At 35.1% G+C, this 27891-nt stretch overlaps 2 protein-coding genes across 2 annotated transcripts; both read right to left on the bottom strand.

Moving 5' to 3' along the window:
* Nucleotides 1-136: 136 nt before the first annotated feature.
* Nucleotides 137-12695, bottom strand: LOC132562090 (deleted in malignant brain tumors 1 protein-like). Its single transcript, XM_060226820.1, has 12 exons — nucleotides 12577-12695; nucleotides 12078-12250; nucleotides 11662-11818; nucleotides 10091-10278; nucleotides 9114-9258; nucleotides 8735-8892; nucleotides 8507-8657; nucleotides 8130-8293; nucleotides 7273-7445; nucleotides 6728-6869; nucleotides 5790-5992; nucleotides 137-391 (listed from the first exon to the last, which is right to left on the bottom strand). The coding sequence occupies exons 1-12, from the start codon at nucleotides 12693-12695 to the stop codon at nucleotides 137-139; spliced, it is 2028 nt and encodes a 675-aa protein (XP_060082803.1).
* Nucleotides 12696-12991: 296 nt separating this feature from the next.
* LOC132562089 (scavenger receptor cysteine-rich type 1 protein M130-like) lies at nucleotides 12992-21794 on the bottom strand. The gene is made up of 8 exons (XM_060226819.1): nucleotides 21782-21794; nucleotides 21023-21179; nucleotides 18074-18237; nucleotides 17452-17599; nucleotides 17066-17229; nucleotides 16028-16187; nucleotides 15560-15711; nucleotides 12992-13149 (listed from the first exon to the last, which is right to left on the bottom strand). Exons 1-8 carry the CDS (start codon nucleotides 21792-21794, stop codon nucleotides 12992-12994), a joined length of 1116 nt encoding a protein of 371 aa, XP_060082802.1.
* Between the last annotated feature and the right edge of the window lie 6097 nt (nucleotides 21795-27891).

Genomic DNA, 27891 nt, shown 5'->3' with positions numbered 1-27891 from the left:
ATGCTGCTGTGTCTAGGATATGATTCCGGTGGTATGTCATATTTCTTGCTCTCCAAACACGGATTCTGTCGTCTGTCGAACTAGTCAAAAAGCGGCTTTCATCAGACCAGTGGACTCTTTGCCAAGAACTAATATTCTAAGTCCAGTAGCCACGTGCCCATTGCAGCTTTGCTTGTTGGCGTTCAACAGGCGACGTTCTAGTAGCCGGCGTAGTAGAGCGAAGTTGTATATTGTTCAAACGTCTGTTGACTGTACGCTGGCAACTTGAACTTCTGACCTTCGTCTGTCCTGAGCCTGGTGGCAGTGGTGAATGGGACTTGCCTTTTCTGTCTAAACAGATATGTCTATCTTCTCTGCCAGTAATCTCTCGAAGTCTGCCAGACCTGGAACGCTGGTCAACATACCCGAATTGTTTTCAGACGATGCATACATCGAGAAATGACTGGATGAATGACAATTAGACGTGCAGCTACTTACCGATATGTCAAAATACCTTGAACCATTCCATAAACTTGTCATCTTTCAGTATTTGTCAATTTTCGACGCGCCACTTTTAAATACAAAATGAACATGTACCCTACTTTAACCCGGGTTATTATAAGTCGGATGTATCTCTTGGTGACACACGACATACCGCTTGGTGACATATGACACCAAACACAAAAGGAGACACTACAATGAATACGACAAGGATTATTTTTTACAATTTTTTTTACTGAAATTGATGGTCTTAAACTCATGGCTAGAGTGCAGATATTGGAAACCCGGTCCTACATATATATAATGAAAATTAGCGGGTAAATGGGAAAGACATCCATACAAGGTTCTATCTAAACCCCATGCTAATGTTCTAGTATATAGAGTGAGATTAGAACATGGTCATGGCAGAGTGAGGACTCTGCATAGAAATATGCTTTTACCTTATACAGGGGTGACCCCTCAGACTTGTGTTTCAGATGTCAAGTCAAGGTCGGCCAGCCAAAAGTCAGAGGTCAGAACCCCCCACGGTCACGTTGATTCAGACTCTATCTATTTGTCAAGGCCTGTTACTCGAAGTACTCAGTTAAATCCCAGAGCTAGAGTGTTTGTTTCTAGGAATACCTAAGATGTTGGAGATATTTCTATAGTAGGGGAGTCAAATCCAGTCAGTTTGGGTTCATCAGCTTCATCTGATGGTAGGGAGATGGTGTTGGAGGAGTCTGGTCATGATAGTTACCAACAGAGTTCAGGTAGTAGCTATAGAAGTTTTAATCTAGATACTGGTGTTGGGGTGGTTACCTCCCCTTGTTCGCCTGATACCACCGCTGATCCACCAGGACCAGACGGGTCCCTCAACGTTTTGACAATTTTGTGATGGAACAAATTGTAGAGGATGATTGAATATTACTGTAAATAGATTCTATATTTCATTTCAGGTGCTAATAGTGTTTATTTCAGGCATTTGATTAATAACTGGTTTACTTTGATTTCAGGAGCTGAGTGGTTATGGAATTTGATCTCCTGCTTGATTGCTCATGTATCGTTTCTAAAAAACTGAGAATTGAATATCAATTTTTTTTCATGGTTGGTAGAATTTCACGACTATTAATAATAGAATTTTATGTTTCAGATTGGTTATAAATGAAATGTTTTAATTCAATTCCGGGATTTTTGGATATAAAAATGGACGGCATTTTCCCAACAAGGGGAGTAATGTGACAGGTACATATATACTCATTATCTGAAGTGGAACGGGAAAACGCCGGTTTCCATTTTTAGTGTATTCACGTGTTTTGCCTATGTCACGATAGTCCTGTGTGCATGTCCTGTGTATGTCCCGTGTACGTCCTGTCTTGTCCATATTTGGTGTTGTTATTGAGATATATGTAAATTAGGTTGTAAGTTGTGGGGAAAGCATGCGAGTGTGAAAGTAAAGGAAATAAAACAATTTTACAACCGCGCACTTGTCGCAGTCGGCCGTAGACCAGGGTGGGGGACGTATCCTCTGGAGTCCGCTTGGTTCCATATTGACAAGACAACTGGACTTTGATACATTTTACCAGACCTTGCACAGGTCTTGGAAGGTAATTAAACGTTATATTATACATTTGATTAATCATTAATTAATAACTATTAATTTGGAATCATAATTGTTTAATTATTCCATACCGGTCCATTGTCATACAGGATAATAGGTATTCTTATAAGGCCGTTTGTATGTTTTTTTATGGTTTTATTCATGTGCGTCCGCCGGTTATGTATAAATAAATATATAAGGAGGAGAACGACTGTTTGTGTTTTCACTGCCCTGTGACATATATATACACAATGAAACTATCTACAAAAGAGATAGATCATTGAAGTATTTGAAGAGTATCGGACATACATGTTTCAGTAACTGAAACCAAAACGTCAAACTTGGCTACGGATCTCTTATTCATATTTGTTTTTATAGTCAAACATAAATTTAGACTCGTGATTTTAATAAGACCACTAATACTATATCAAGCGTTTTATGTTCACATTGTTCACATAGGAAAAAAACGGAAGACTGTTCAAATGAGTTTTTCCTTATTACGTGTTATTACTGAAGTATTTCCTTATTAATGTTTGCTGGTCTCCACCATTTTCCGGGTTTTCTGACATTTTCAGTTGCTATCCGTGATCCTCTGTTGCATTCTTCACTTTACACATGATATTTTAACTCTAACGTTGTTTCCTATCTTTAGTACATCTTTAGTAGCTTGTGAATTTTTTATTTATGGATAACAACCTCCCTGCACTCCCAACTTACAGTATTCCATGTCTCATTTGATTAGTTTGACAAAGAAGCTCACAATATCGATTTTATTTATTTTCGTTTCTGAACGTGGCGTTGATCAAATTTACATGGTCATAGTCGTCGATAGAGCAGAAGACGCTTACTCTTCTAGAACACATGGTCTTATTATTCTTGTTCTTTTTCGGGTGTCTCCATGTATATCTTTCTTTTGTTCATACGTCTTTGAAGTCTGTAGCTTTCCTAGCCAGCATGATTAGGCTGTCTGTTGAATTCATATGGATTGTGACACGATTCAGAATCTAATATCTACTTTATATCTTGAAATCATTCTATATCGAAATGTATTACGCTAAGGTATTACTGTACCTCTACATCTGTATTGTAACATCTATTTCGTCCATTCGGAATTGTGCAATCCAAGCACCCTTTTCATTGGTATTACTACCGATGAAGGGAAGGTGTGAACGTTTCAAGTACTGTAGTATTGAACAAAGTATTGATAGTATTGTACTGAAGTACTTCACCAATCGAATTCCTTAAATTTATGCAACAAGCTCTCTGATTGGCAGAGCCAAGTCTAGATCGATTGTGGGTGGAGCCAGGTGAAAAAATACTGTGCAGACATCGGCATTTTACAAACACTCGACTGTCGCGAGAGGTTAATTGGAAGAGTCCAAGTCACAGGTGGCTTCAGATCGATCAGACCTAATTGGGTTGTCCCATTTGTTTCGTTCTACACCCAATGAAACCTTGCTTTTCCATCGATGGTACAACGAGAAAACGAAAGTTACTCAGTACTAAACTAATTTACGTACAAAATATATATCAACAGGTTAGAGCACTGGGACCGGAGAATTCATAACATCTTAACAGTGAATATAGTCATATAGTCATTCTGTACTAGTTTTATTTATTTTTTTTGAAAGTGGGGGGGGGGGGGGAATTCTGTGGTCCCATATATTTTTTTTTTTATTTTTTATCTTTCCATCGAAAATTATACATATCCGCAACATGTGAAAAAAACTTTGAAGTTGGTTGGACGGAATATCTAGAGCATTTACTACTGCAAGTTCCAGAAATTCTGACACAAGTCGGGTATTTGCCCGAAGCCTCTGTCTCATGACATTGAATACATATTCAGTTACGTTGTATTCCGGGGAATAAGGCGGCTGAAAAACCAGGGACACGCCATATTCTTTCAGCATATTTCTTAAAATGCGCTCTCCCTGTCTATGGTGATGGAATCCACAATTGTCCATCACAACCACATCGCCTTGTACAAAAACAGGATTCCCCATATCGTTCGTATCGGACATAATTTCGTCGAAGAAAATTTTGCGTACTGTTGCCGTCGTTGGACATTTTTCCAGCGATTACTTAGTAATTGTTATGTAACTGATAGTGTACATTAACTCCGCCTACCGGAACAAATTGGGTGTCAGATCAACTATTCAGGTTGTCTAAACTCCGCCCCCGACCAATCACAGAGGTCGTTGTATACTTGACTCGATTATTTGAATACTTCAATACAATAGTATCACTACTTTGTTCAATACTATAGTAAGTGTGTCGTTCACACCTTCCCTTCATCGGTAGTAAGAGTATCTGATTAAAATTGCTTTACATAGGTGAGTCTTTTTTCGAAAGCTTTCTGTTAAGAAATCTTATAAAGTGTTACCTTGGATATCGTTCTGATCTTTGATATTAATTCGAAGTTTTAAGTTGTTAAGTGTGGTACCGTTTTGAAATCAAGGAGCACTTATAACGTTCGTATATAAGTGCAGCTTCTTTAACATATAGGATGCACTCTCTTAAACATCAACATTTCTAATATCATCAATTCTTGATCAGTGTTAACACTGTTTGTCCGAAATTGTGTCGGTGTTAATGCCACTGAACGATATTTTTGGCAATCGATCCTGTCACAAACATGTGATTTATGACTGGTTGTAGCGTTTCTTCGTTTTGTTAACGACTAGGATGCTTCGATATTATATTATTTACGTAAGTAAAACATGATTGATATTAATTAAATGTATTTTGTATGAGAAATACATATGTAATTGAAGAGAAACTTTGATTGGAATCGAACTCGAAATTATATTGCAAACACATGACTCTCATAACTTCTGGAGTTATCCATATTTTGAAATCTGTATACGAATTGTCTTATCTGTTATAACCATTTAGCATTCTATTACTAAAATAATTAAATCTTTTCAATGAATTCAATCAGCTGTAGATCTTTATTTGTTTATTATAGCGATGTTTAAATTCATCAAAGCATTTTACTTACTTTTCAAATCGTAGTAATAGCAAATTTGTATATTTGTAAACAATACACGTTTTTGTTTTACTTTTAATCACTTACTGACGTACTCATCAGTGTCGTGATACCGTTGTTCTTGTAGACAAGTCAGTTGTTAACGTTAGAACATGTGTCGATCTGAAAATAAATCTAACGGTTATGAGGTACGGAAAGGAATATTTAAAAGACGATTTCATCTAAAATATATCCGAATAATTTCTTATGATTTATCTTATAAACGTTATTTATGTTAACTTTAAGGCAAGCAATACTAAAAAGCAAGTTATTTTCAACGGGCTTTTTACTATCATCGAGGAAGGATTAAAAGAATTGATTAAAAAATGTAAGGAAAGTCAAACTGTGCAATAGGATCTTTTTGATAATTCTTTTTTGCTTTAATCTTATGGAAAGGCGCGAAAATATCAATCTTAACAGTAACCCGAATCGAAATTCTTTAACTAAGGTACTATTAACATGTAATTCATGATCTTATGAACAATTTCCATGTGAATAGTCTGTGAAAAACAAAGTTCAAAAATTAAAAGCTACTGGGTTATTAGTATGAAATCACACAACATCGCATCTGCTCATGATAAAAACGCACGGACGCTTATTATTGACCTCTTTCCGTATTTACCAAATACCAAATTCAAAATCTGGTTCAGGATATTGGAAAACTAATGATGGTTCATTTAAAGTTTGAAGTAAAGCATTGCTTACGTTGCTTGTATTACAGCCTGGGTATGCCTTGGAGAAGACCACTTCATCACTGATCACGTGACCTTTGCACGTATTGGCTTCCGTTAGAATGATGCTAGAAACTGTGATGTTAGGGCGAAGCAGTAAAGCCAGTGTGATGTTCACATGTACGGTCCAATCATTCCCAATACAGGAAGTAGTCATAGTGTCATTAAACGTCAGCTCTGTTGTCATCACATGTAATGGTACACAAAAAACATATGACACCATAGCGTACACATATACAATATACGAAGGTCACCAGAGCAACGAATTTAATCTACATTGTAACACGTGACTCTACAGCGAATAATCATCAAATGTAACACGTGACTCTACAGCGAATAATTATACAATGTAACACGTGACTCTACAGCGAATAATTATAAAACGTAACACGTGACTCTACAGCGAATAATCATCAAATGTAACACGTGACTCTACAGCGAATAATTATAAAACGTAACACGTGACTCTACAGCGAATGATTATACAATATAACACGTGACTCTACAGCGAATAATTAAACAATCTAACACGTGACTCTTCAGCGAATAATCATACAATTTACCAAGTGTCATAACAAAAATATATTTTCAAGTTTACACGCGGTTTTACAGAAATTATATTATTATCTTTATATAGCGAGTAGTTACACAATGGACTTCGTTACATTAAGAAGATTGGTTTAATGTCAAGTGTGATCAATCAAATAGTATACAGTATATCATTTACATTTACTATTACAATAAAGACCAAAGCAATTTCAAAAGCAAATTAAACATATAAAAGAAATAATTTTGTCACTTTACAGTATATTGGGCTACTTATTGTATGGGTTTAACGGTTGTCATCACGGTCCATGTGATTTACAAGTGAAACTAGTTATACAGCAAATAAGATAACACAGAAACACCTACCTCTCCAGGTTATGCGGAACCCAGTGGAATGACCATAGGAGTTTGTCCTAAACCGTATCCAGAATGCTTTTCCTGCTAGTATTGGTAGATGTCCAGAAGTTGAATAATTTCCAAGAATTTGTCCGTTTGGACTTTCTCTGATCTGTTGATTTAGAATAACGTATTAAGTCCAAGCCCTATTTACTGGCGGGAAAATCGAATATGACTAGATCAAGAAATAAAGTATATAGAACATTCTCAGAAAAAGGCAAAGTACAAGTTATATTTTTCAAATCATGTTTTAGATATCGTCGAGAAGTTGCATGACTCAAGAGAGAAATACACCCTATTAACTTCCTGATTTTATTAAAGAGTGAAAATTTGAACATTGAATAGCATCCACAACAGTACACAATGTCTCAAACATGGTACAATGAAATAATAGATATACATAGATCCCGTGTAGCATCGATGCATTTTCTCATTTATAATAAAAGAACATTACAAATACTCATCCAAATCAAATTCTTAAATATTAAAACACGAAAACACATAATAAAGACCACCTCGATGTAGTCTCCTGAATCAGCCATCGACAGATCTTCGATCTGTAACTGGTACAAACGGGTGTCATCTTGTGGCTTAATGATATAGAGACAATCTGCATTGTCAGTATAGGCACTAGGATAGTTTGGACTAGACATTTCACCAGAGGGTTCTATCGATACACTTGAGCAATCTGAATAAGAAAAGTAAACATCATAAAATAGTTTTACTTTTTGTCACCATAAATATCTTTCCAATTTTCGTGACAGATAAATTTAAAGATTAAGAGCATATAATTAAACTATATCTTTTTTTTTAACCTGTTCATTACATGCTCCTGAAAAGAGTGCAGGGATAATACGACCGGGTGTACCGTAAGGGTAAGCGTAGTCTGCTTAATGGATGAGCAAGCCATGTAAATCTGGTATATCCAAGTAAGTTATGTCACATTCTCGGGAAGAACAATGTAAACAACAACAGAACCATCAAGAGGTAAACTAAAAAGCATGAAAAACTTTCAGCTTCATATCGCAAAAAGAAATAAAATATTTTCCAATGAGATCATCATGACGTTCGTAAAACTCCTCTATAATTTTCATCCACCTTAGGCTCTTGAATCCCTGTGCTGTGAAGTTACATTTCATCTGCCAACATCTTGCCTGAAAAACGTGATACCGGGAACAATCCCTTTATCATAGAATCAACTATGACATGTAAACTTGCGGAAACTTGAATCGAGGGCATTATATATCTTTCGTTCAATGTTTAGATATGCTGTATCTAACTTGTATAGAAATGTGCTCTTTAGTGCATTCTTTAAGCTATATATATATGTGTGTGTGCGTATATATTTAAAAAGTGAACATCCCATACTTACTAAAACAACTGACAAAGGCTACATCAGGGGATATACCCCTAGTCTGTGTGAACGAACACTGTTTGATGTGGTCCTCCCAACCGCCGCATTTTAGTTCTCCCAGCACAGCATTGTAACCATCGGTACGTCCATGTGTATCATGAAGAATTTGTGGAGTTGTATCTCTGTCAAATCAATTCAACACAGTCATGAATCAACATCAGTCCGACATATACAAATTGAAATGAAGTCTCTTTAAACATCATTTTGAACTCATGCAATCTCAATCATTTGAGAAAATATCAATGTTATGGTTTACCTGAATCATATACAGTTTACTATCTAAATGGACATAAACATCTAGCATAGGCAAAAGCTTGAGGAAATGAAGGTTATACCTGTATCCCATAGTTCTGCATAGAACAATTGCTTCATTGTGTCCGAAGATAGACCTATGTATTGAAAGTGCCCCAACAAATCCCTCGTCAGCGATTTCTACACGTCCACTGATATCCGAAGGTCCTCCAACAAGACGAACGTTGACACCATCTGAAAGAATATCATACTTATCTTAATACAGTATGTGTTCACATGTCATGGGATATTTGTAATACATATTAACATACCTGAACAATCGATTCCCACAGCAGTATCACCACATCCTGTTTTATCCAAATCCGCGGAGCACATCCCAATGTCACTTTCGTAACCATGACAATGGAGTTGTCCGACCGTCATAGAAGTCTGATTTCTTTGTATTTGGAATCCCTTTGGATTAACCGTACTAAGGAAGAAGACCAGTACAAAAACAGGTTATTTTTACACGAAACGAGACAAAACCAAAATTTGAGGTCGGAAAGGAAACATAAAATTGTGAAAACATTTTTACCGATTTTATATTGTATGAAAATGTTGGATGATCTTGTTGTGGACTTGTATTGTAGAAATCAAAATATCTGTTAAATTGGAACATCCGACACGGCTTGCGTTGAGACAAATGTTTACCTGTATCGGAGAGTTTTACATACAGGCGCTGCATTACTCTGGTCCCAATGTTCCCAACAAAAAGCACCCCAGTGCCCATTATAAAACACCTCCAATCGTCCAGTCCCGGGATTCTCTCCGTTTACCAGACGGACACGGTTTCGCCCTACAGATATTTTGATATTGGATCAAAAGCCCACCAAAAAGACTTTACAAGAGACATCAAGAGAATAGCACTCGAAACAAATTTAACAAATTGATAGATAAGTTGTAAGCCTTTGTCATCTTTTTTATGACTCGTCAGTGATGCTAGGGGCTTAAAGCGTGGAAACCTGAAAGATGAGTTAGGAAAATCAAACTCAACCGATATAGTTGGTATAATATAGATAAAAAGTGTACTTATTCTACAACTGAATATGTTTGTAAAAGATGAATGTCTTTGAACAAATTGATTTTAAAATGGATGTTTAAGGCAGGAGAAGTTGGACATTTGTTGAGGTAATTTTCAAATGAAATGTGTTTTCCTCAATAATTTCCTTTGTGATTTATATCCTCTACACACTGGCATCTTGATTAATATTCAATTCTACTTCTGGACGCATCTCACACAATTAGCAATTCAAAATATCTATAGTGAATTAAAAAGTGCTTTATATGCTTTAAGTATGAGATATTGTTTGTTAGTATTTTATATGCATCATATGCCATGTGCTCAGCAGCTGTGGCTTAAGTGAGTTTCAGGTCCTGATCTGCTCTCTCTCTCTCTCTCTCTCTCTCTCTCTCTCTCTCTCTCTATTAAAATAAACAAGTAAAAAAATGTCAATTGTCACAACCACTGTAAAATGAGTAATTCAGTAAAAGAAGTTTGATATACAGGTATTTGTCGATCGCCTAGTCTTGAAGAATATGTTTCACCCATTTCATAAACATTCCCATTGTATATGCGCTGATTGTAAATAAAATGCACTTGAAAATAGGCATGCACTAGTTACACACACCTAATGCAGCAGGGGCACAGTTAATTCCAACATCATTGACATGGCTACAAGTCTGAGATGCCCACAGATTCGTATCTTGACAGAATGCGATATTTGCCTCGTTTCCAGAGCACAAGGGGTTTAACCTAAGTGCTGTTCCTGTCCCTTCACCGAACCAGGCATCGTAAAATGTTGTCGGTGATGTGCTCCTGTCAAATAAGAAAGTCAAAGTGATGTACCCATGTCAAATAAAAAATATTAAGGTGATGTGTTCCAGTCAAATAAGAATGTCAAGATGATGTGTTCCTGTCAAATAAGAATGTCAAGGTGATGTGTTCCTGTCAAATGAGAATGTCAAGGTGATGTGTTCCAGTCAAATGAGAATGTCAAGATGATGTGTTCCTGTCAAATAAGAATGTCAAGGTGGTGTGCACCTGTCAAATAAATAAAGTCAAGGTGATGTGTTCCAGTCAAATGAGAATGTCAAGATGATGTGTTCCTGTCAAATAAGAATGTCAAGGTGATGTGTTCCTGTCAAATATGCAGGTCAAGGTGTTGCGATCTAGTAGGATAAGAAAACAAGTTGCTTTAGAGAATTGAACACTTTCAACCCTGTTATTCAGTACAATGCCTGCTAATACTAATTAAAGTTAAAAAGAATTCATTTTCAGATTTAAAAAAGTTTCTGTTTCCCAAATGCTTGGCAGATGCACCATATGATAACGATATATTTTGGTCATCGTTTCTAAGGAAGCAGTCAACATTTCAGTCCATGCCTTGTTTGGAAATGAGTACGGGCATCCCAGGGTATAAAAAGGCTTGCAATCCGTCAAACCGGTTTTCATTTCAACATTGACCTCCCGAAGTGAAACTCGCTTGTATATTATATTACATATATGCATGACCCAAAAAGAGTGCACTAACCTGAGGACTTTGAAGTTACGTGATGTTGATTAGTACTTCGCAGCTATCGAAAAATACATTTTTAAAAATGTAATTAAACTGAAATGACAGGAAGCTCCCTGCAGTTATTGCATATATCCCGAAACATGAACATGCTCTGGACACAAGCGATTTTACTTCGTCACTGAAGAGCTTGAAAATGCTATTTAACACATGGCTATTATTTGTTTATATTTTCTCAATCTTGATTGTGTTAATGCTTAACTAGTAAAGTCTGTGCAAGGTGGTGACCTGTCGTAAATTGTCTAGATGTGACTAATGAAATCTTTTTTCTGAAGGAAATAACTGGAAATAGTAAAGCTTATTACACTGGAATTTATGCCAGTACCGAAGAAAAACAAGGTAGGGTTTGTCATAGTTATTCATTTGTTGATATGTTGTGTGTTTTCTTCCAAAACTCAATGTATGTAAATCGTAACATTAATAAATAATAAATGTGCCCATTTCCAGGTTATTCAGTCATTCGGAAGCGAGTAAATGTATCTATTAGTCGCGTTGTGCCGACATTGAAATAATGACACTGTAATGCCTGTAAACGTTTCCAAGCAAGCTTGGATTAAAATGTCTGCTAATTCCTTGGATACAATGAATGTTCAGTGATACAGATTAAGGTATCAAACAGCTATTACCAGTATCCAAGATTCCTGCACACTGCTGACGCATCATATGTGTCAAAACCACTGTCACATATTGTGAAGTTATTGTTTTCAAATTGCATTTGCAGTGTTCCTTCGGGACCAAAACCAGACGCGGGTCGGTGGCTTCCAAGTGTCATATGCATATGTGCTAAATGAAAAGAAATGAAAAACAACCCAAGAAAATAACGGATAGCAATAAAAGACACATTTAACTATTATGAAATTTAATTACTTACTCCGAAAGACAAGATGGTGGAACATGAAATTATGAATACTTCTGGTCGGTTTTTACGATAACAAAACATTCCAATTGCAAACAGATTTTAAAATGTACATACGACACTTGCTGAAAGGCCATGTCGGTGTAAATCGATAGGTGTAATTGCAGAGTTGTTTTTACATCTTACCTTTACACGAAACACCTGCATTATTTCTGTGATCACAGTCAGCGTCGAATTGCCATTGTTTAAAACAGTCGTCGGTATTATATCCATCCGCATTGCATGGAAAATGTGCGGTAACAAGTTGACCCGTCCCGTGACCATAAAGACTGTGCCGTTGTGCAATTCCCTTCACTTGCCTGGAATGGTAAAACAAGAACTGTTTACTTGGCTCGTTTCTTTTTTCTGTGCGTGTGTGTTTGTTTGTTTTTAGGTTTTTGTGGGGTTTTTTAGCTTGATTTTTTTGTTTTTGTTTTTGTTTTGTTTTGTTTTGTGTGTGTGTGTTTGTGTGTTTTTGGTTTTATTTTATTTTGCAAAATCACGTCATTTTCCTTCTAAATGAATTACAAATTATTACTATTTAAAAAAAATGAATTCCATCAGTCAGATTGAATTTAATCAAAGATGTATTTCCACTAAATGTATGATGAATAAAAAAAACTTTGCTTTAATGTTTCATATTTACCGACTAAGAGGGTAGGTTGACAGAAGGTTACACACGGCCGTGGCATCCTGGTCAGCCCATGTATGGTCACACACAGAAAGCCACTTATTGTTGTAACGGATTTCCACCCGTCCCTCCATTGGATGTGCCCCTCCAACCAGACGCACAGGTACGGAATCCATCACTGAAGATACATACATATATTAAGACATTATTTCTATATGCTTAACACGATTTTCATTTGAGAAATGCTAGAATGTTACGTTTTTAATATGGTTGATATATTCACTTTTAACTGTTTTTTTTCGCGAAACTACACAAGTCAGTTTTCACCAGACTACCATGTTTCCTGTGCGATAAGTTCACTACAATGTGTCTGTTTACAATTAACAGTAAGAGTAAATTTAAAATTAACCGAAACAAAACGTACAACATCTCACGCTTGACGCAGCTGTTGGTTGGCACGCACTGGCGTAATGGCTGCTAACCGAACACGAAGATACATCCCCGTTAGCCTTGATACAGTCAGTGCTGTCGAGCCACTTATTTTGTGTGACATAATGATAATGTGAGGAGGAAGTTGGGATCCCACCCCTGTTGAGTATCAAATGAATGTTTTAATTACAGCGTTAAATTAAATCATTAATGTCTATAATACTCATGGTAGAACTTCTCAGCTATGGGTAAAGGTTTTATCAAACTATTTGATTTTGTGATAAATGATAATATTCGATTGGAAATCTGTGTGGGTAAGCTTACGATGTTTCATATCTTGGTTTAGTGGCGGAGTTTATCAACCCCTACTTCATGGTTTTTATCAGTGGTATTTATACTTTTACAAATTTCTAACAAACAATTCTTGTATTTGTTTACCCCATTTTTATATTAATAATGCCATGCTGTATTTTTCATGTATGTCATCATTATGTCTATGAATTAAGAACAAGATGGAGGATGCACAAATGATAATAATAAATTGTGGTGAAGACCTTCTATATCCGATAGCGTTACAGATTCTCGTTGCGTCATCTAGATTTAAACTCGACTCGCATACAGATATCCATTGCTGATTGACGAAGATATTCACTATCCCTTCCCATGGGCCTTTTCCTCCTAATAATTGAATCGGGTGAGGACCTAAAGACAAAACAGATTTAATTATCTTACAAAAAAAAAAAAATATATACCAACATGTCAACATAATCATTATTCAAACTTAAATTCAATAAAAAAAAAATAGGTCAAAATTTGAAGAAAGGGTTTGGCATGGAGACTCCTGAAAAAGTACAAGGAAAATAAGACAAAGCGTTCCGGAAGAGTAAGTGTCTTCTGCTTCACCGATGCCATGTAAATCTTGGTCAATCCAAGTAAGTAATGTCATGTTCTTAAAGGAGAACAAGACATACAACACGGCACCGACAGCATTTCTGTTAAAGAGTCAAATCGATGCAGTCTACTTGAATTAGGGCTTCTGTACACATTTGAAAATGTATATACCCGATGAACATCAAAATTGATCATTACATCATGCTTTTTTAAAAAAAAAATACTAACGATAACGTCACTGGGGAAATATTGCCGTTTTTATGAAAATGACACTGAATCAGTTGTTGAATTCTTTGCTCTATTTGTTTTCAACTGAAGTAGCTTATTATATCAATCGTCAGATCACTCTGGCTAGTATAAAACGATTAGTTCCATATCACTACACTGTAAGGAGTTAAAATCAACATAAATAATAGTTAATGATAACTAATAATACTAGTTAAAATACTGAAGAGAAAATATAATACGTTCAGCCTAAAAGAGTTCCAAATCTATAATCAGTTTTTTTTTCTCGTGATACTGACAAACGACAAACATAAGGCTCATTGGTACTTCATACTTGATTAGAAGTTAATGATGTCAGACAACTTTCGAGTTTATTTCAATCATGATGACCCTTATCGTCAGTATTTTAATATGCCCCAGAACCTTCGATTATCACGAAAGCGTATTCCGGCCACGTTGTGTTTTATTTCATCTCGAAATTTCTAGATAGCAACTCGAAATTTTGAGTTAGCAACTCGAAATTTCGAGAAAGTAATCAGAATTTTTTAGATATTAGCCCGAAATTTCGAGATAGCAACGCGAAATTTCGATCTCCGAAATTTTGAGTTATAACAAATTTCTCGAAATTTCGACTTACTAACTCAAAATTTCCGATACCAAAGTCAAAATTTCGGATTACTAACTTGAAATTTTGAGTTACTCTATCGAAATTTCGAGTTAAAATAAAACACAACGTAGCCGGAATACGCTTCCGTAGATTATTAGATAGATCGTCTGAATTTTGTAACTTTAATTACTCTTAACTCAGCAAATACATATTCCTAAGATATCATTTGAAAATTGTAACAAATTTGACCTTCAAAATAGGTTAATGTCATTCGCGGATCGTTTGGTTATCTAGATATTTTCGGTACTATTTTACCCTTGTGAACATTGATAATGGCCCTACATCCCAGTGTGCAGCAAGCCTACTATCACGATTTTGATTATTTGAACCTTGTGACCTTAAAAGTAAGCCAAAGGCATTAATCTGAACAAACTCGAAAATGTTTTATTTCTACATCAACATGCCCATTATCATGACCCGAGGTATTTTTCATGCAAAAGATGTTTGAAAATTTTATCACATGTTGCTCCCATGAGCTTGGAATAGGTTTAATATTATTTATTTAAAGACCTTTCAAACCCATCAATCCAGTATGCTATTGGCCAAATTTTAGGCTCCAGTTGATCAAAGTTTGGTTAGAGTTAAGAATTGATAAGTGAAAAATTTAATTGGTACAACATAAAACCATGGACATTCGACAACAATATGACTGTTTCAACAATTTGTAACTGTAAAATTATCAAGTTTTGACTAACCAGCTTGTTTATTGTAAAGCACTGAGTATACGTTTGACGACAGTCGCCGCGACATGTGCCTCGTCGGGGAGCTATCAAGATGAATACTCACCACAGGACAACTCAATGTCGTCGTCGTGAGTACAGTGAGAGGCTGTACTCCAGCATGAGGGCCCACAGTTTACCGAGGTACAACTCTCATGAGTCATGAGTATATGACCTGTACCCCGACTGAACTGTTGAGTTGTAAATATTCTTGGAAACCTACACCACAAAGAAATAAGAAAATGAATTATTAAAAAAAGCGGACACGGCAAGGTTGAGGGAGAATCAAGTACATAACCATACGTGGATGAACATTTTATTTCTATCACATATGGCCAAATCATTTTACGAGAAATTGGTGTTTTCATGAATGCCAAACCATCTTGGCTGATCAAGTTATGATTGAGGCAGGAAGAAAACTCTTGAGAGCTGACATCTATCAAGATTTGTGTCATATTTCTAAACTTAAATTTAAGTCTAAGTTTCCCAAATATTTTTAACTACTTGTTGATGGAAATACAATTGAACAACTTACGATATTGGATAGCCAAGACAATGACACAATGTTTCTGCGTCATAGATATCGAAATTCCGACCACAAACAGTTCCCCATCCACCATTGGTATGTATTTCCAAACGCCCCTCATACGGATGACGACCTCCCACCAATCTAATACGGGTATCATATCTTATTTCTGATTAAAAGACAAATACTGTGTTTAAGCACAAATCTGTTTGATGGGAACTGATAGAACCCGTTGGATAAGGTAACAGACACGTGATATGCATTGAAATATTTATTCAACAAAAGTACACAATTATACAAAAGCCTACCAGGATCACTTTGTAAAACAAAACAAAATTATTTTTGTTAAATGCGATAACTATTTCGTTAACTCGAGTCAGCTATTTCGTTAAAACGAGTTAGAGGCTTTGCATCTCGTACTAACGCGGTAATTATCGAGTTAAACGTTTTAGTCATTTCGTTTTTACATGATAATTATCCCTTATTAACGTATTGCCGACTTTTAACGCAATGATTATCTCGTTTTCATGCATTGTAGCAAAACGGTGATGTGGAAAGTGTCTTAGTAAGCATAAAGTCGACATATGACGACACAGGACAAGAAAATATAATCCCCATGCCCTGATATATTCACACTTTCTACAGCCTCATGTTATCTCACTTCACACTCTTCATTATAAGGTTATGAAAAAGGTGATCAGAACAATGCCCGTATAATTCAGGTCACCCTATTTCCATAAATAGCATATCAATATGACAATATCGATATAATTGAGGTATCGAATTGTATATTGATAGTGTAGTGGTTATCGTAATTGTCTAGAAGAATCCCTAATATAAGGAGCACAATTTTTTGTATTAACAGCGGGTTTGGAGCATACATTTATGTAGCGGGAGGGGCTTGGTAGGAAATGCGTTTTTTTTTTTTTTTTTTTTAAACTTTCTCTCTTGTTAGAATGAAGATATTTTGACCAAATTTAGTCACCATGTTTCACCCGTAATCAATCGTACAAAAAGATGAATTCCAAGATTTTGAATTTTTTTTACCACATTTCACGGATGCATCCTCTGAATGCTGACAGTTATGATGTCCCCATGAATTAAATGGACAACTTCCTATGTCCGTCTCAGTTCCTGTGCATTTAACGTCGTCCATCCATATAGTTCCTGACCCTTCGCCATATCTAGCTATGCTTATTGCCGTAGGAATTCTGGAACATAATATTGAATATTCTATATTATATGTTCCTGAATATGTACCAACAAACCTCCTGGGTGTTAAAACAATTAGATTATTGTTAGGATTTTAATATTTAGAATTTAAATGTTGAAATTTTAGATATTTTTATCGTCATAATAGCAGTATTTGAAACAAATCTTATTGAGTCTTGCATGAATTATTCTTGGTTACAAAATCTAAATGAAATATGTACATGTTTTGGTAACCGAGTATTCTGCATACAACTTCAGCATCTTTGTCACTGAAGTAATCATCACAAACGGTGCCCCATGTACCTCTGAAAACTTCAAGACGTCCTTCCTGTATATCGGAACCATTTACCAATCTTATTGCGTTGACATCTAGGGAAAATAAATATGTAATTTATGTTATCGAATTATTTTTGCGCGCGTTTGCAAGAAAAAGGGAACTTAAATTTATTTAGTGATGAAAGACGTCGATTCAAAATTTAATAGCGCCCAATTTGTTCTAAATGGATTCAATGACAAAAATATTATTAAAAACAAAATACCTGCGAAAAAAAATCTATAGACAAGATAAAGGAACACACTTTTACACAATGATGGCATTACCAAAAGGGTAAGAGGATATTTGTATCACTTTTGTTTCGTGTTTATTTACGAAAAGTGGACATTTGAAATAAATCTATAAAACATGTGTACATTGTTTTTTGGTTAATCAAATACTATAAGTGTTTTGAATAAATTATACGAAATCAATCAACCAGTGAGCTATCATATAAAAAGTCTACCAGAATACGTATGGTAAAACTTTAACATCTACCTTGTTAGTGTTGTCTTTATTATAATACTTACTACAATTAACACCGACATCTTCGCCATGTGCACAGTTGTTCACCCCCCATCCATTGAATACACAGTTCTGAAGGTCATCCTCTGTACCAGTACAGCTTACATCGTCCATCCAGATAGTCCCAGATCCCTCCCCATAACCAGCACTGGATTTTATTATGGGATGTCTGAAGGATTACCATATGAAAAACTACTTTCAGTTATTGGTATGTATGAACGGTATCAATGGCTAATGGTGTAGGAGGACGCTTACAACTTTGGTAAACTAATAAGCAAAGACATAATAATGACAGCGAGGCCAATGTTATTGAAGACAATACACTTGTTAAAAACAGGAATGAACGGAACAATACAATCAGATTTTAAATGAAGAATTGCTGAACTACCCGCCTTTCAAGACTCAGTGTATCTATTGCCATTTATGTGTGCAAGACCTCGTGGACAAGTCATGTATACTTCAATCCATGTTTACCTGTAAGCTAATGTACTTACATCGCAATAAACACCTGAACAGCGTTTGGACTTCTTCATCTCCATTCATCACCACACGAAACAAAGTATCATTTTAAACATTTAAAACATTGGATGGTGAACAAAGATAGCGGCAGAGTGTTTTTTCAAGTATAACCGCTGCTAAGTAATTCTGATAGGGAATGGTACCACACATATTGTTGGATAAATCTCATAATGAATCTGTGTAAGACTTGCATATAATTTACAACATAATTTGACTTGGTCAATATTAAAAATCATTAGTCTGTATTTCTGCACTTATTCAATATATCATGAACTCACAATGTGTTGTATCCTAGAGAACGGCATACCACAATAGCATTAATCGATCCAAATCCGTCATCACAGACTGTTCCCCATGTACCTTGATGGAACACTTCTAATCGTCCCTCATATCCGCCAAGTGACAGTCTAATTGGAGGGTCTAAAATCGCATAAAGGAAAACGTGATCAATGGCCTAGACGTGCATACGAATGTGATTCGCGCAATAAAGGTTTCGCTGTCCAAATATCATTACATGATTTTCCTACAGTGGTCAGCTATCAACTAGGATTTCTTATTTGAATATCAAATGGCATTGATTTCATTAGTTCCCATACCGGTAAACAGAATGGACTATAGGTTTTGAGTACGTCCGTCCATCCGTCCGTCCGACATCTTTGGTTAAGATTTGGCATTCTTTGAGTGATTATTTTAAGATGTTGATACTTTACATAGCAGCTCTTTTGGGGTTTAAAGGCAATTTTGCAAAGTGAAACTCCAAAACTTCTTTGTTTTTCTTTGTCTTAATTTTTTGCGTGTTTGATCTTATGTCGGTAAACACATGAAAACAGCATTTGGTCAAATATGACCTGAAAAAGATCGATTCTAACTATTATGACATTATCGGGGTATTTAATACATTGAAAGCATTTCATTTCCTTAATGAGAAACTAAATATCAAAAGCTAATATCGCACCACAGGTAACGGCGACATCCTGGCTGTGCTGGCAGTTGTGTACACCCCATCCGTTAAATCTGCAGGAGGCCAAGTTCGTCTCAGACCCGTGACAGCCAAGTTCGTCCATCCATATCTGACCAGTACCTGGACTGTAGTGACGTTCTAAATGGACAGTCCTGGTCAGTGAGTGATTCAGACAGAATTACCAGAATGTTAACGGATAATTGTTCGTTGGACAAACAGCGTGATAATCTAATATTGAAAAAAGTTAGACAAATTTTATTTTATTCGGGAGGTTGAAGATACTTTAGAGCCACAGGCAATAATTATTTATTTACAGAACATTTACCAGTATTGAAATGTGAAATGGAAACAGAGAGAGAGAGAGAGAGAGAGAGAGAGAGAGAGAGAGAGAGAGAGAGAGAGAGAGAGAGAGAGAGAGAGAGAGAGAGAGAGAGAGAGAGAGAGAGAGAGAGAGAGAGAGAGAGAGAGAGAAGAAATTATTGGAAAATTATTGTCATTTTGTCAGGTCCATGATAGTATGTTGCTTATCAATGATAGTTATTATGAACACATATGCTATAGAACATGCCATAAAATGGCAACCCAAAGCTAGGATTTATCTTTTTCAAAGTGAAAAAAAAATTACACGTAACTTAAAAACTGTGTTTGATATATATAACTAGTATACCAACATGTTAACATAATCATAATTCAAACTCAAATTCAATTAAAACTATTGCGAAATATGAGCACAACACAACAAAGATTTACACAATGACCCCTGAAAAAGTACAAGGATAATAAGACAAGGTGTTCCGGAATGGTAAGTGCTTTCTGCTCGATCGACGAAACCCGCCATGTAAACCCTAGTCAATCCAACTTCTATAATATTATCAGAACCAACAGGTAAACTAACGAGTATCAAACATAACCAGCTTCATATCACAGAAAGAAATAGAATATTTCTCAATGAGATCATTATGACGATAATTTTCATAAACCTGCTACTCGTGAAACCCCTATGTTACGGGTTTGTCCGTCAGTTGACGTCTTCTTGCACGAAAATCGCGATAATGAGAAAAAGTCCTCGAATATCAAGTCAAATGCGATATGTAAACACCAAAGGTTGGGGTGTAGGCATGTTGCTATCTAGCAATGAAAAATTCACAATAGGGAAAAATATTGAAATCATCATTCTTATCATACAGCTTTGTTGAGAGCTGTCCAGAATGGTTTCGTTCAGGAAAAGATCTAGATAAGCGGCTGATAGCAATATATTCTGATACTGAAATCAAAATCTGGTTCAACGATAATCTGTCGCGCATTATATAGATTACACACGTGTGGGAATCTAGCATGTTTCTACAAAAAGAAAATTAAATGTTTTACAAGTCATAGCACATATTCCAAAAGAAAATGACATTGATAGATTAAAGAGCTTTAATAAATGTTTTCACAATAAAAAGAGTACCTGTAAAACAGCAGGATACATTACCTCGCCGGAGACCCGATCATACGACAGACCACAGAAGCATCTTGGGTGTCAAACCCGTCAGAGCAGATGGTGCCCCAGATGCCGTTATGTAATACCTCGACCCTACCATCCCACTTCCATCCTTGTAGACTTCCAACCAGTCTTACAGTTGCCAGAGCTGTTAATACAATGGTGTATTATCAAAGTAATCTGAAGTTGGTCTATAAACTGTATAAAATCAACATTCATTTTTAACGGAACAGTTTGAAATACTAAAACCATGTATAAAGTACTTCAAAATTTGGATTCAATGTATTCCTGTAGGTTGTAAAATATCTGTTGGGCTTTTTCATAATGTTTGTTACATGAAAACTGTTGTCAATACGTGAATGTATTATTATTATTATTATTTCTTTTTGTCACAGCTTATCTCACAACTTACCGCTTGCTCCGTAAACGTAAAGTTGATAAACCTGTAAAACACAAGTGAAATAAGGCTAGAATGAAGATACGCACGACAGCTTAACTGAAAGTTCCGAGGGAGATGATAGAAGTGAATGTGTAGTTGAATAGGTGATGTTCCGTTTTATAATACGCCGGATAAGTAATAACAATTTCAACATACCGTTGATAATTTAGCCCTGATGTTTTTAGTTCGTTGTTGAAGTCACGGCGAAAATCAATTATCGTGTAAAGAACTGTGTAGTTTTTATTTAATTCTTAACACAAAAGTGCTGATGTATCTTTATTGGAATGAAAATTTTATAAAATATTACTTACAAGCAGAACACATAGTGCTTGACCGAGCTTATCTAACCTCTTCATCTGATCCTGGTTGGTAGGTTCTCTGTATAGGGTTAGTCAACATAAGGACTATATCTGCTGATAAGAAAAGACTCCACCATTTTTTTTTTATCTTGTCTTCTTGCCATATCGAACTCATAAAAGTAATCGCTGTAAAAATTACTTCTTTAAATAAGTCTGTTTTGTAATAAAAATGGTGTGAGATCAGTATTATGCTGGTAAGATCCCTTCATATGATTATTAGGATAATCATGATATCAACATGTTATGTTTTAAGTTATTTACGTAGCTGTACACAGTTTCTCGGCGTGACCATGGGCGATAATTTTGTTCATTAGATTATCCTATTATAAAAGTTTTAATCAAAATAATAATAAAAAAATAAGCATTGCTTAAGTTGGTCTTGTCGTGTTGAAGTGAACAATGTGGGGTTTCTTTTTTTTTCAAAATAATATTTTACCTTTGTGTTGGAGATTGCTATTTGGGCAGTCTCGAATCTGTGTCTGCGCACCAAAAACTAGCTTTACAGGAAGTGAAATTTTCATAGTGTTTACACGTGGTCATGTTGTGAAGGATTTCCAAGTTAGAATTTGCTGAAATGTAAGTACTTTGTTACCACGACAGTGTTGTTGATTTTAAAACAGGTGTTCAGAAATAACTTTCTTCTGACAAAATTGTAGTGTTATGTTTTTTAGCATTTAAAGGAAAGTAAAACAATGTGTAATGTTTCCTATTTATCATTGCAGTTGAGGTGTACATTTATGTCACCGTTTATGTACATATAAACAAGGCTGACATATCATCAAAATAGTTGTACCAGATCTGTTTACACGTTATAAAGAGTTATCTTTCTTAGACTAAGTTCAGCATTTTCGTTTGCCATTATCAAACATGTACAAGATTGTTAAAAAAAGAAAGGTGTATTTCAATGGCAGTAAATCTAACATAGATATGGTTATCTACGCTATATAATGTATATATTATTAAATAGAACCACTCTTCTCTAATTCTGATATAAACTGATAGCTACATATCAGCAAGTTGCATTGGCTAAAAAAAGGATAAATTAAATAGGTTTACACAGGGTAAGACAGCATGGAAAATTGTGAACTGTCTGATTCTTAACAGCATACAGCTGCACAATTGAAGAGGATGCCAATCTTTCAGAAACTATATTATCTCAAGGTCTTTGTGTATATCCTTTATTTACGGCTACATGGTAACTTATTCTGCATAAGTACAAATATATGTTTGCTGCAAATTTCTTGGCATTTTACTTACACTTTTGAATACACCTGTTCTTAGTATAATGAACTCATATCAAATACCCAATCTACACACACGTACAAACTTTTCTTTAAAAAAAATGACTTACACATTTTTATTATCATTATTTTCAGGTATGGCTGAAGTTAGTTTGGAAGTTGAAGCAATCAACAAAACTTAACATTTGATGAAACTTTGAGATAGATGTATTGACGAAGCGCTGTCTTCCGATGGCATTTTGTCCGCCATTTGGCTGGTACGTACCACTTCGAACATTAGAGTGTATTTAACAGTGGTCGTTTACCCCTTTCTACCTAACATAATAATAAAGGACAGTGTGAGAAAACGACGAAAACAATTTATATTTGCTATCATTATTTCCTCTTTCTTTGTATCAACTGTCCTGTTTTCTGTAAATATTGTTGTTTATATTTTGCGTTTGCATTATTTGCACTGAGATATGAATCTTTATCTCTATTTTGATGAGGAATCTCTATTTGATATTGAGCACTCTCTAAATGTAGAAATCTCTATTTGATATTGAGCACTATGTTAGTGAATAAATCTCTGTTTGATATTGAGCACTATGTTGGTGAAGAAATCTCTGTTTGATATTGAGCACTATGTTGGTGAAGAAATCTCTATTTGATGTTGAGCACTATGTTGGTGAAGAAATCTCTGTTTGATATTGAGCACTATGTTAGTGAATAAATCTCTGTTTGATATTGAGCACTATGTTGGTGAAGGAATCTCTGTTTGATATTGAGCACTATGTTGGTGAAGAAATCTCTATTTGATATTGAGCACTATGTTGGTGAAGAAATCTCTATTTGATATTGAGCACTATGTTGGTGAAGAAATATCTATTTGATATTAAGCACTATGTTAGTGAATAAATCTCTGTTTGATATTGAGCACTATGTTGGTGAAGAAATATCTATTTGATATTAAGCACTATGTTAGTGAATAAATCTCTGTTTGATATTGAGCACTATGTTGACACAGGATTGCATTATAAAGGCCGAAAACAAAGGTTATCAAATATTAGCTATTGATTAATTACTGATGTTGTAATTAGAACAGTTTAGACACGGTGATATGGTTTAATTAAACCAGTTGTTGCCAGGCAAAAAATGAAATCAAAATGAAGAAGAGCTGATTCTAAAAATCAGTATTTGATATTTAGCAAAGTAAATACATCATTTCGAATCAAAACTATCGAAATATCACAAAAAAGACACCTGAGATTTAGCATGGATTTTATTCCAATCAATGTAAAACATACGTATATCGAGTTACTCCTTACATTATGTTTTAATATGTAACACTGAATACATCGTTATAATCAAGATACACTCAAACATTTAAAATGGTAATCACTTCTAGATATAGGATATACAAAGAATTCTGGATAATGTCATTTGCTCCTATTGAATTGACACATTAATTCTCAAGATCATATAATATTCAGGATAATTAAATACACGTAAACTTTATATAATTAACAGTGATTATACCCATAAAGATTAGTAATTAAAAAGAAGATATTTGTATTCTTGCAAGATTAAACTGGTAATTGGTAACTGTAACGAAAACAATCACCGAATAAGTTCACATTGGCAAGATAACTATTTCATTGTTAAGTCATCGTATTTATCACATAATTATCCACACGGTGGCGAACACATTCGTGGAGGGAATGTCAATATCTAAATCTCAATTACAACAAACATAGGAGAAATATGCTGGTACCTGTCAGTCTTCTAAACAGTCGTATCAATTATCTCCTTAACTTTTACTTCAGGGTACCATATAACGTTTTTATCTAGATCCTATCGCTCATATCAACACTGTTTGTAAACCTCTTTCCCTTCGCTGTTGCGCTAATATAAACTTGTTTATCTAGCAAGTTTTTTTGGATTCATTTCAAAACGCTATGCATTGTATTTTCTATTTTAAAATAGAATCTTTACTTGATGATGATGGAACTGTGCTTCTGATCTATCATTCTACACTGAATTGAATATTTACACAAAAACAATATCAGTTACATCGTGAAGATATTGGAGATTTAGAAGAATCCAACACTATCCTTGTCAGCTCAGGAGGGTAAAACGATGGATATAACATCACATTGAACCTATTTCTGTGTCTATGACAAAATCCGACAAATTTAAACAATAGAAACGACCGAGTACCTATATTTTTGCTTAAAACTGTTGATAAAATGGGATTTTACCATGTGTTTTTTTATACGTCGTGATAGTTTCTTACAGTATATATGTGAATACATGATTGTGTATATTGTCAAATGTTTGTATTCTTAAAACGTACAAATTCAATCTGTCTTGCATGTACAGAAACCGTGATTTTATCGATATATTCATGAGATGTGAATGTTAAAAAATTTGCCTTATTCATAAGACGGTCTATCAATATCATTTGTTTTTGATGTCAGAATGGATACTTCTATCTGATTTGCTGAATAAGTTTTTTTCTACTGATTCAAGATCAGGTTATCTCCCTTAGAGCAAGATCTTATGTAGTTACATTTTTTAAACAAGCCTGTTCAAAATATATGAATACACTTCTTTCTCGCTTGGGAACTAGAAATTGCCTTTAAATGTTTGTAGGATTCATGTTGTTTTCTATTTCATTTCGGTGTGTTTCTAGTTCCGCTTGCTAATTCTTTTGTGCTTTATATGTGGTAAATGTGTTCTACTTGTATCGTTTAGGGTAAATGTGCTCTACATGTGTCGTAATTGTTAAATACGTGTACGGTAAGTGTGTACTACATCATCAATTGAGCAAATTAAATATTGCACACAAAGAAAGAAATAATAATTAGTGTGTACTTCCAGTGATCGCATTAATTGATCGATTAATTATGTCAGAAAAGAAAAAAAAATTAGTTCTTGTACCTAGTACAAAGTAAAATTTAACATGCATCAACGTATAAAGAAAATCAACAGCGAAAAAAGAATTATGTTGTAGAAAACCTACACAATGCTTACCTCTTTATTCTATGACGTTCATTGCATAATTTAAAAATCTTCATTTCTGATTTATTCAAGAAACAAAGGTATGACACTGGTTACATCTAAGTATAAGAAGCAGTCTCTTTAGCACACCACAAAAAACAATGAAAAAAAAGAGATGTTTGTTTACATTCAGAAGTTAATATAAACGTGGACAGTGGAAAGCAAGCTCCTTAACTATTATATCATACCTGTTGTGAGTGGTAAAGTCTTCGTCATCAAAATCAGTCAAAACTTCTAAAGTTAAAAGATTGATATGTCGTTATATACAACTAAGTAATTGATAAAACATCATTGGAACATGTAATGTTCTAGTGATTCTACGTCAATAACACGATTCTCATGTCAACACAATAATAAACCTAATAAACAGGATACATACATACATTATTTATATCATCTTCTATCAATGTTTAGTATTTGTCTGATAAACTCATAGCCTAATATACCCACCAATTCATTTGATTTAACTTAAAATGTCGTCTGACGTATCTCACAGTATCGTCTGATGTATCTCACAGTATCGTCTGACGTATCTCACAGTATCGTCTGACGTATCTCACAGTATCGTCTGACGTATCTCACAGTATCGTCTGATGTTGCTCACAGTATCGTGTAATGCTACTATCACTGTATCGTCCGATGTTACTGAGAGTATCGTCTGATGTTACTGATAGTATCATCTGATGTTACTGATAGTATGGTCTGATGTTACTGATGGTATCGTCTGATGTTACTCACGGTATCGTCTGATGTTACTGATAGTATCGTCTGATGTTACTGATAGTATCGTCTAATGTTACTGATAGTATCGTCTGATGTTACTTACTGTATCGTCTGATGTTATTGATAGTATCGTCTGATGCTACTCACTGTATCGTCTGATGTTACTGATAGTATCGTCTAATGTTACTGATAGTATCGTCTGATGTTACTGATAGTATCATCTGATGTCATTGATAGTATCGTCTAATGTTACTGAGAGTATCGTCTGATGTTACTGATAGTATCGTCCGATGTTACTGAGAGTATCGTCTGATGTTACTGATAGTATCGTCTGATGTTACTGATAGTATCGTCTGATGTTACTGAAAGTATCGTCTGATGTTACTCACTGTATCGTCTGATGTTACTGAAAGTATCGTCTGATGTTACTTACTGTATCGTCTGATGTTACTTACTGTATCGTCTGATGTTATTGATAGTATCGTCTGATGTCACTGATAGTATCGTCTGATGTCATTGATAGTATGGTCTGATGTTACTGAAAGTATCGTCTGATGTTACTTACTGTATCGTCTGATGTTACTTACTGTATCGTCTGATGTTATTGATAGTATCGTCTGATGCTACTGATAGTATCGTCTGATGTTACTGATAGTATCGTCTGATGCTACTGATAGTATCGTCTGATGTCACTGATAGTATCGTCTGATGTTACTGATAGTATCGTCTGATGTTACTGATAGTATCGTCTGATGTTACTGAAAGTATCGTCTGATGTTACTTACTGTATCGTCTGATGTTACTTACTGTATCGTCTGATGTTATTGATAGTATCGTCTGATGTCACTGATAGTATCGTCTGATGTCATTGATAGTATGGTCTGATGTTACTTACTGTATCGTCTGATGATACTCACTGTATCGTCTGATGTTACTTACGGTATCGTCTGATGTTACTGAGAGTATGGTCTGATGTTACTGATAGTATCGTCTAATGTTACTGATAGTATCGTCTGATGTTACTGAAAGTATCGTCTGATGTTTCTAACTTACATC

The sequence above is a fragment of the Ylistrum balloti genome, unplaced genomic scaffold (assembly GCF_031769215.1).
Source record: "Ylistrum balloti isolate Yb309-2 unplaced genomic scaffold, AGI_CSIRO_Ybal_v1 Utg371338, whole genome shotgun sequence".
Classification (NCBI taxonomy): Eukaryota; Metazoa; Mollusca; class Bivalvia; order Pectinida; family Pectinidae; genus Ylistrum; species Ylistrum balloti.
The sequence above is the reverse complement of the archived record's forward strand: the minus strand, read 5'-3'. Positions and strand labels throughout refer to the sequence as shown.